The following is a 10246-nucleotide window of genomic DNA, read 5'->3' as shown; positions in this document are numbered from 1 at the left end:
TGCATGTGCTTCCCATGTATGTCACATGTGCATGGCGTGTTCATCGTGTGCGCCCTGTGAACATTGTGTGTGCATCGTGTGTTCATCTCTTTTGCATAGTGTGTGCATCACATGTGCATTGTGTGTCCACTGCATGCATTGCGTGTGCATGCCGTGTTTATTTTGCACACATTGCATGTGCATCAAGTGTGCATTGATTTGCACTGTGTGTGCATTGCGTGTGCATTGCGTGTGCATTGCGTGTGCATCACGTATGCACTCCGTGTGCATCACGTGTACATTGTGTGTGCAAGGCGTGTGCACCACGTGTGCATTGTGTGTGCATTGCGTGTGCACCACATGTGCATTGTGTGTGCATTGCGTGCGCATCACGTGTGCGCCTCATGTGCATCGTGTGTGCACTCCATCTGCATTGCACGTGCGTCGCGTGTGCATCTTTTGCACCTCGCGTGCATCGCATGTGCACTGCGCGTGAATTGTGTATGCACTGCGCGTGCAACGTGGGCGCACAGTTTGCGCCCCCCGCCTCCTCTACGCCCCCTCCGCCCTTAGAACTACAACTCCCATCGCCCCCCGCGCGCCCCTCTCCGCAATGGCCGGCGCTGCGGAGGGGGCGTGGCTACGCAGAGGAAGGCGTGTCCATGCAAATGAATGCTTGGCCACACAGATAAGGCGTGGCTGCATGAAGGAGGAGTGGCCTCGCGACGATAGGGGCGTGGTTACCTCCTCGGCTACGCCCCCTCCGTTCCCCATTGGCCGTTGTCGCTGGTGACGGCGGACGCGGCGGCGCCGCGCGCGAGCGATCGCTCCGCTCGCAGCCGGGGGTGGAGGAGGAGGAGGCAGCGGGGGGGTGGGGGGGGGAGAGCAAAGCGAAGCAGAAAAGGTGGGGGGGAAACGAGGGGCTTTTTTTTTTCGGTCACCGGAGAAGCCATGGGAGGCCGAACCGGGACCGGCACCGCTACCCAGCGGTAAGGGGACCCGCCGGGAACATGGCGGAGAGGTGAGAGCCGGCACCGCGGGGGGAGGAGATGGAGGGGGGTGATGTTTATAGGGAAGGGGAGCTAAGGGGAGGATGCTCCCCTTCTTTGAAGCGGCCCAGACCCTTCTCAGGACCTGAGAGGGGTCTGCGTCCCCTTTCATTCCCCCCCAACACCTCTTGGGGAGGGGAGGGGACGGGATGGGTCCCCACCCTGGTTTGCAGAGGGGGCATTGGGAAAGGGAGGGGGGGTGGATCCCGTCCTCTTCGCCGCTGGAGGGGTTTGGAAGGGCTGTATCCCTCCTTAGCCCCCCCTGGAAGGGCTGGATCCCTCCCTGCTCCCCCTCTGGAAGGGCTGGATCCCTCCCTGCTTCCCCCTGGAAGGGCTGGATCCCTCCCTGCTTCCCCCTGGAAGGGCTGGATCCCTCCTTGCTTCCCCCTGGAAGGGCTGGATCAAACCCTGATCCGTGTGGTGGGGCTGGATGCCTCGCTGATCCTTGTGGAGGGGCTGGATTTTACCCTGCTCCCCATGGAAGGGGGTTTGGAAGGGATGGATCCATCCCTACTTCTCCTGGAAGAGCTGGATCTCTCCCTGCTCCCCCCTGGAAAGGGATTTGGAAGGGCTGGATCCATCCCTACTTCTCCTGGCAGGGCTGGATCTCTCCCTGCTCCCCATGGAAGGGCTGGATCCTTCCCTGTTCCCTCTGGAGGAATGCGTTTTGGAAGGGCTGGATCCCTCCCTGCTCCCCATGATGGAGGGACTGGATTCCACCTTGCTACCCCTGGAATGTCTAGATCCTATCCTGCTCCCGATGGGGGTTTGGAGGGGCTGGATCCCACCCTGTTCCCCATGGCAGAGGGTTTTGGAGGGGCTGGATCCCACTCTGTTCCCCATGGTGGACGGGTTTGGAAGGGCTGGATCCCACCCTGCTCCCTAGTGTGGTTATGAAGGGGCTGGATTCCACCCCATCCATCTCCCTGTGGATGCTCTGCGGGAGATTATGGATTGGGATGGATCCCTTCCCATTGGGATGCAGCCAGGGAAGGTATTTTTACGGAGGTGTGAGGTGTGGCAGAGCGAGAGGGGGGGACAGGGTGGCGGGCGAGTGGGTGTGGATGCAGGGATGCGGGTTGGGATTCGGGCTGGAAAGGCTGCAGCATGGGGAGGGGATGCACTGATCCTGGAGGGAGGGGGGCAAAACAGCCAAACTGTGGTGTTTATGCTGGAATGGGATTTATTTATTCCATATCCATGATGGATGTGGAGCTACTGGTTGGTTTTTTTCCCCCTCCTGCGTTTTCCCAACCCTGCATTCTCCAGCTGCAAAAAAACTGCAGGATGGGAGGTTTTTATCCCCCCCTCCTTCCTTGGCGATCGCAGTTTAATCAACCCTTGGGTGACCTCTGCAGAGAAACCCGCAGCCACTCCACTTTGGCACATGAAGACAGTGGGGCTTATGGGGGAAAAAAGGCTTTTAAGAGCAAATTAATGGAATTTAGGAGTGTGGCAGGAGCTGTCGGGTGCCTGCAAGCAGCAGGTGGCTTGGGCAGGGCTTTGCCTCGCGTTAGGCTGGATCTGGACCTTGAGTAAGGAAGATGTTCATGCCACCAGGCCAGCATCCATCGGTGGCCGTGCTGTTGCCGCTGCTGTCCATGGATGGTTGGTTGATCTCCTCCACGGAGCGGGAGCTGCGGCTGAATGTTAATGCACCACGCGCTGGTTAAAATCCGGCGTGATTGCACCTCGCTGGAAAATCTGTCGCGTTGAGAACGGGTTTCTGCAGTGCTAGGGGGAACCAACACCCTGGCGATTCTGGATTCCAAAGCTGCTGGCTTCGGGGAGGAGAAGAGGGAGGCAGATGGTGCATGAGATTTGGTCCTCGTGGATCTAAATTAGTCTGGATGCTCTAGCACGATCTTACGTTGGCCGAGAAATCCCTCTTGTAGGTCTCTTCCCAAGTATCGTTCCATGCCATATTCCTCTTTTTTTGGGGGGGCAAAGGACAAGCTCTGTGTTCCTTCCGTATCTCTAGGATAGGTGCAAGGGAGGCAGAGACATCTCCCATGGGGTTTCGTAGATCTTTGCCCACTGGTGGCTTCATCCGGTGCCTCTGGGTTGGTACCAATGTCCGGGTACTTGGAGACATCTTAACAGCCAAACATTTGGATTAATCAAGCTCTAATGGAGCAGGAATCTCTGAGTTCCACCATTGCACCCTCTGAATTCTACGTGGGATGGAGCAGGAATCTCTGAGTTCCACCATTCCACCCCCTCAGTTCTACCTGGGATGGCTTTCAAGTCCAAATGACTCTTTAATGATAATCCCAACGACTTGTGTTATGCAAATACCCTTCAGAAAGACAATTCCAGTGCTCTTCCTCTGGGAAGAAAAGCACACGATGAAGCCCTTTCTGAGGAAGCTTTTGCTCTGGTGCTGAGGGAGCCGCTGCCGGGGTAAATCATGGAATCATGGAATGATTTGGGCTGGACGGGACCTTAAAGATCATCCAGTTCCAACCCCCTTGCCATGGGCAGGGTAAATCCATGGTTTCTGTGTTCTCCCTGCTACAAATCAAGCTGAATCCAAGGTCTGGCCTATCTGCAAGCCAGATGTCTTCACATAGCTCCCTCCCAAAGGAACTGGAGATAGGTTTGGAGGAGCTTTTCCAAGGAGATTGCTAGCAAGGCATCAGGATTCAGCTTAAAAAGAGGGGAGGGAGGAAACTTGCTCTGCTGGTAAAATGAATATTCCTGATGTGTAGGTGCTGGAAAAGGGCTCACAGCTGGGTATCTGTGATTTGAGGAGCTGTAATTCCTAGTTATATATAGTATGGCTTAAATTAGGTCGTTAACTGTCCTAATAAGAGGAGCAGAAATGCCAGTTTCCTGTAACCTGCAGCTCTCGATTGGCCAAGAGCCCGGAGCTTCACAGCTGAATCCAAAATGGGCAAATCGGGAGGATAAGTGTGGATAAATCCAGGATGGGTCCCACCATTGCATCCTGTGGGACTTCCTGCCGGGCTGGGGTATTTAGAGCAGGGAAGAGGGGTCAGAGAATCATTTAGGTTGGAAAAAGACCCTTAGGGTCATCCAGTCCAACCTGACAAGGTTGGAAGGAGAGTGAGGCAGCTGAAGATTTTCCAAATCCCACTGTTGTGTTTCATGGAGGGTTTTCCTGATAGCCAGCAGCACTGAGCGTGTGGTTGGTGGGCATGTGTGGTTTGGTTTGGGAATTTTCTTTGGCTGCTGCTGTCCTGGTGGGACAGGAGCCACTTTCTACCCACAAAGTGGTTTTATGGTTGGTCCGAGAGAGCTGCTGCAGCTCTGAAGTTGAACAGCGATGCTGGGCTTACTCTTGATGAAGATTAATAGGTTGCGCTAATGAACATGGCAGCAGAAAGAGCCGTGGGATGCTACAGGTTGAGCAGATGCTTTTCAGTCCGATTTAGAGGTCAGACCCTTCTGGCTCATTCTTCTGAGCCTACATTGGGCATGTTGGACCGGTGATGGTAGGTTGTAACTGTAGAGAGGTAACACAGCATAGTCTGACCGGCCGCTTTGGAGAGCTGCTCCTCCATCTCTTCGGTACTGAAAACCTGGTAGGATCTGGGACAATCCCAGCAGCCTGGCTGTTCATAATTTTGTTATTAGAGCTGGGGCTTTCAGCAAGTTGAAAGCCAGGTTGTTGTGATGTCTACAACTCATCTCTCAGTTAGGACTCCGAGTCTCCAAGATCCTTAAGCCAATCCTGGCAGGATCATGGAATCCCATCTGGTTCTAACCCCTTGCCATGGGCAGGGACACCTCCAACTGGATCAAGTTGCTCCATCCCACCTGGCCTTGAACACCTCCAGGGATGGGGCTTTCATGACTTCCCGAGGCAACGTGCGCCGGGGCCTCACCACCCTCACAGGGAAGAATTTCTTCTTAATGTCTCACCCAAATCTCCCCTTTATCAGCTTAAAACTGTTCCCCCTCATCCTATCCCTGTGCATCCTGACCAAGGGCCCCTCCCCAGCTTTTCTGTAGGCTCACTTTAAGCACTAGGAGACTGCTTTAAGGATTCCACGGAGCCTTTTCTTCTCCAGGCTGAACAACTCCAACTCTGAGTCTCTCAAGTCCTGTTGGGGCTTCTCCTCCATCAGTCAAACTGCCCTGACCGTTGTTTCTGCTGGGTCAAGCCGCTCTGACTGCTCAACCTGCATTCAGGCTGGGTAAGTCAGGAATCCAGGTCTGATTTTTCCAGGCAGGTTTCTGTGTAAGTTGTAATCAAGGCAGCAGACATAGTATCTTGGGAGTAGGCGTCTTGGTTTAAGACCGGTTCAGGTCAGGCTCAAATCATAGAATCATGGAATGGGTTGGAAGGAATCTTGAAGCTCATCCAGTTCCAGCCCTCATGTCATGGGAAAGGACACCTTCCACTGGATCAGTTGCTCAAAGCCCCACCCAACCTGGCCTTGAACACCTCCAGAGGTGGGTCAGCCACGACTTGTCCTCGAACCATTTTAAGACCAAAGACTTGTGGTGTGGTGTTCCTCTTCTGGAAGATGAAAGACTTAGCAGCTCAACTCTAGTAACTTGGAAATACATGTGGGAACAAGATCACTAAACACAACCATGAAGTCTCTGGGGACTGGGCTGACTCCAGGAGAGGTGTTTGTGTGTGATCCAGCAGGGCTGAAGGTACCCCAAGGAGCCCAGCTCCAGGGATGCACTGGAGGTTGGAGGTTTAGGCTGGGCTGTCACCACTCTTCACTGCACAGCAGTGGTTTTACCTTTACAAACCGATTCCTTGTCCCTTGCCGTGCTCTCCCTCCTGCTTTTTGCTTCACTGATTATTTCCTTACATGCTCCAGATAGCGCATTGAACCCAGACCTTTCCTCTTCCCTCTCCATCTCCAAAATAAACACTCCTGCCGTGATACTTCCTTCACTTTGCACCTAATCCAGGCTGGCTATTTTTAATTCCAGTTGCCAAGAAGCAAGCGAGGGATAAATGCACTCCAGGTGTTGAGAGGAAAGAAGCGGAGCTCTCCCTAGACAGCATCTGTGCTGTGCCCTTGGAATTAGTCCTTACACCTTGAATTCCTCGCTGGAACCCCCAGCCCTGGTTTTCTCGGTTTACTGGCTCCTCACTAGCGGTGAAAGAACCACATTGTGTTGTTACAATGGGAGGTGCCCCATTTCCCACATTCTTCATCCATCGCTGTTTCTCCAGCCTTAGCAGATCTGGTCATTGGATTTATTTTGCTTCTCTGGCTGCTGGGGTTGCTCCTGTCCTTTAAGCATTCCTAGAAACAGCTCCGTGAGAGGCGGTCCTTATCCACACCTGTTTTTTTAAGGAGCCAAATGCATCACTCGGACTTTTGATGTCCCAGGTGGTTGATAGGTGATGGATAACCTCAGCTCCACGCTCTCAAATCATCAGAGATTTATGGCGTGGTTTGAGTCAGAAAGGACTTTAAAGCTTATTCAGTTCCAACTCCTTTTCCAATGAATCAGATGGCTCTAAGCCCCATCCCACTTGACCTTGAACATCTCCAGGGATGGAGCATCCATGACTCCTCTGGGCGACATAAATCAGAGAGGATTAGAGAACCAGAAACACGATGGAAGGACTGACTGGAGTTTATGAGCAGTGCTACCATTTGAGGTGCTGTGCTGTCATAAACTGTCTTGCTTGATCTTACCAGAATATGGATTAGTTTTCCATCAACTCATGCTCATGCACCACCGCAGGCATCATTGGTCCGTTCCTCAAGTGTGTTACTGTGGTAAATCCATCACAGAGTTATGGTTTGGGTTGGAGGGGACCTCAAAGCTCATCCACTTCCAACTCCCCTGCCATGGGACACCTCCCACTGGAGCAGGTTGATCAAAGCCTCATCCAACCTGGTTTTGAACACCTCCAGGGATGGGGCATCCACAGCTTCTCTGGGCAATCTCTTCCAGCGCTTCCCCACAAATGTAAACCAAAATGTTTTTTTCAAGTATTTTAAAACAAGAAATGGGGAGAAGATGGAAATGGGCAGAGGGGGGCTTGTTAACCGTGATGTGGAGTAACCCACGGGTGCAATTTGGAAAGCAGGAACCACGATTACTGCAGGGAAAGATGTGGAAATTCTTGATCGTTGATTAACAACTCATAAACCTCACAGCAAATGAGGCCTGAAATAGACTGTCAAAGGGAGAAGGCTTCGCTCGCTATGTTTTACGGACAGCAGGTTTTGTTCCTTGATTGGATGTGGGTTGGAAGTTGTGTTTCTGGGACGGAGCAGAGCTTTTTGCCTCTGGGTTAATGTTGAAATTGTTCTTTAGCGCTGATGTTAAACATGGTTTAATGGGGAAGAAAGCTCTTGCTGGATGGGAATGAGGAGTGGAAAGGATGGAGGAGGTGGTATCTTGGCTTGAATGTGGCATAAGACATTGAGATCCTGAAATGCATCTAGAGAAGAGCAATGAAGCTGGTGAGGGGGCTGGAGAACAAGGGTTCTGAGAGGTGGCTGAGGGACCTGGGGTTGTTTAGCCTGGAGAAAAGGAGGCTTAGGGGAGACCTCATCCCTGTCCACAGCTGCCTGAAAGGAGGTTGTAGAGAGGGGAGTGCTGGCCTCTTCTCCCAAGTGATATGTGATAGGACAAGAGGGGATGGCTTCATGTTGCACCAGAGGAGATTCAGATTGGACATTAGGAGAAATTTTGTCACCATAAAGGTTCTCAGGCAGTGGCAGAGGCTGCCCTGGGAGGTGGTGTCCCCACCCCTGGAAGTATTTAAAAGGTGGGGAGGTGAAGTGCTTAGGGATATGATTTAGTAGTGGACAGGTACTGCTGGGCTTATAATCTCAAAGGTCTTTTCCAACCTAGTGATTCTGTGATTCTATTTTATGATTCTATAAAGGATGGGTGCCTTTGGCTTGCTAGTGTTTTGGCTGCTGGTGGCTTGTCCAGCCATGGATTGGTTGATATTTGGCCTGGCGGTGTCTCGCAGGTTGCTCTGTTATGGTGCCATGGACAGGGCCACCTCTCACTGGATCAAGTCGCTCAAAGCCCCATCCAACCTGGCCTTGAGCACCTCCAGGGATGGGGCAGCCACGACTTCTCTGGGCAACCTGGGTCAGTGCTTCGCCACCCTCACAGGGAAGAATTTCTTCCCAAGTTCTCATCTGAATCTCGCTTCTTTCAGCTTAAAACCATTCCCCCTCCTCCTGTCTCTGCATTTCCTGATCAAGAGCAGCTTCCCAGCATTCCTGGAGTCCCTTTCCAGTATTGGAAGCTGCTCTATGGTCTCCCTGGAGCCTTCTTTTCTCTGGGCTGAACAACCCCAACATTGTCGCCATTCTACAGATGGGACAAGAAAAGACTTTGGTGTGGTGCAGTAAAATATTCCTGGAGACAGGGATCACTGCTCTCTGGGTTTGATTTTGGCCATGTGGTCTCCTCCTTCCTCACTACCAAGAGGAGTAGGAAGATCACTGGGCTGCAGCTGGGTTATTCCTTGTGGTGTAGCTCCTCCAAAACACCAGCCTGGAGAAGAGAAGGCTTTGAGGAGACCTTATAGCAGGCTTCTAGTACCTGAAGGGGGCCTACAAGAAAGCTGTGGAGGGACTTTTCACAAAGGCATGGAGCGATAGGACGAGGGGGAATGGCTGTAACCTGTAGAGAGGGAGACTTAGACTAGATATAAGGAGGAATTTCTTTCACTATGAGAGTGGTGAGGCACTGGAACAGGTTGCCCAGGGAAGTTGTGATTGCCCCATCCCTGGCGGTGTTGAAGGCCAGGTTGGGTGTGGCCTTGGGCAGCCTGATCTAGTGGGACATGTCCCTGCCCATTGCAGGGGGTTGGATCTTTAGAGTCCCTTCCAACCCAAACTATTCTATGATTCTATGAAACACACATGTATCTCGTCCATTTGGACTCTGGTCAGAAGCATGTGGTCCCTGGGCTGCCTCTTCCCGAGGTGCTGACATTTCTCTGTCTGCCTCGTTGCATTTTTATTGATCTTCCCTCTCTGCTCCTCACCCTGCTTGAATGTAAATGACTTGCACGGGCGACATGTTTGGAAACCCAAGCTTTTTACCATCCAAAACCGTTACTTACTCTGCGAATCGAAGCCGTAGGATTATGATTTTTATTGATCTTTCCGTAGCGTTTCTTCCAAGTGAAAAGCTCTTCGCTCTTCATTGGAAGAGATCATCGCATTAGATGGAAAAGTGCAATCGCTTATTGACTGTGAAGTAGCAGGTTGCTTTCTGGAAGAGAAGGATTGACCGTAAAGTGGAATTCAGGTTACAAGAGTGAACTGATGATCTGTCTGGCGTGTTTAGTCCCTCTTTGGAAGTCCAAATCCTTTAAAAGACTACAAATTAAATGGTGTCCTAGGCAACGTGCTGAGATGTGGAGCTACATGTGGACTCCAAAGGGAAAAAAACACTGTTTCCAAAGACCCGTTCTTGCTTCTTTTTGGGTCAGGTTTTTTGGTGTCCCTCTTGAATGACTTACATTGAAGACTGAGTCTCAAGCTGACCAAGCAGTGCCCAGAGCACGCACACAAGGCTTTGGAGGATACACGGATGTATCGTTGTTTTTATTAGTAATTAAGCTGTCTCTTAAGTGCTTTCTGAATCCTGTTGGAAGTCAGCTCGCTGCATGCTGTTGTTTCTGCTTCCTAAGCTGCTTTGCTGCCTTTAATCTAACATGTGCATCTGTGAATCCGCGTCCCCTCAAAGGCGGAATCCTGCAGAGCCTTCTCCACGTGCGGGGTGCACGGTGGTGACTGAGGCCTTAAAAAACCCCAATATAACAAAAACACAAACAACTCTTACTCCAAAAACCTTTAATGTGGTTGGGAACATTTGGAATGAATTAGGAAACTCACTGTTTGGAGTGAAGAGTTGAGGGATTTGTGCGTCCGCATCTCTGACCGGATCAGCAGGCTCTCGGCGAGGCTTGTGGTTTTCTTCCGCTTCTCAATCCAAAGGGATTTGGGTGAAACAAGCACAGAGGAAGGTTGTTTGCCCAGGCTGCTGGGCTCTGATTCCCTGCTTTGCATCTGCTTGGCTGAACGTGACCTCTCCAGCTTGCAGTTTAGGAGTTGGGATCATGTTTCAGCCCTCACTGGAGTTCAATCCAGTTGCTGCGCGGAGAAGGGAGAAGAGAAGGTTAGTTCCCCACGGTTCCTGGCAGATGGAGAAGAGGTTGCCCAAGCCATGGTAGCTACCTCAGGCTTCTGGGGATTGTCCTCTAGGCCATGGGCAGAGCTGGTGGCTGGACA

The 10246-nt window shown here is 51.9% G+C and overlaps 1 protein-coding gene and 1 long non-coding RNA gene across 2 annotated transcripts in view; one reads left to right on the top strand and one right to left on the bottom strand.

Moving 5' to 3' along the window:
• The first annotated feature begins 870 nt into the window (after nt 1-870).
• ARHGAP39 (Rho GTPase activating protein 39) overlaps nt 871-10246 on the top strand; it is a 142010-nt gene continuing 132634 nt past the window's right edge. Inside the window, exon 1 of the mRNA XM_054058841.1 lies at nt 871-1000. Coding sequence (XP_053914816.1) covers nt 990-1000 — 11 coding nt within the window. The 5' untranslated portion in view covers nt 871-989. The remainder of the gene's footprint in view (nt 1001-10246) is intronic.
• On the bottom strand, nt 2352-10001 carry LOC128851257 (uncharacterized). Its single transcript, XR_008448534.1, has 3 exons — nt 9851-10001; nt 9073-9224; nt 2352-3123 (listed from the first exon to the last, which is right to left on the bottom strand). It is a non-coding gene; the product is annotated as an uncharacterized LOC128851257 (long non-coding RNA).

This window comes from Cuculus canorus, chromosome 2, assembly GCF_017976375.1.
Source record: "Cuculus canorus isolate bCucCan1 chromosome 2, bCucCan1.pri, whole genome shotgun sequence".
Classification (NCBI taxonomy): Eukaryota; Metazoa; Chordata; class Aves; order Cuculiformes; family Cuculidae; genus Cuculus; species Cuculus canorus.
This window is presented reverse-complemented; position numbering and strand designations above follow the sequence as displayed.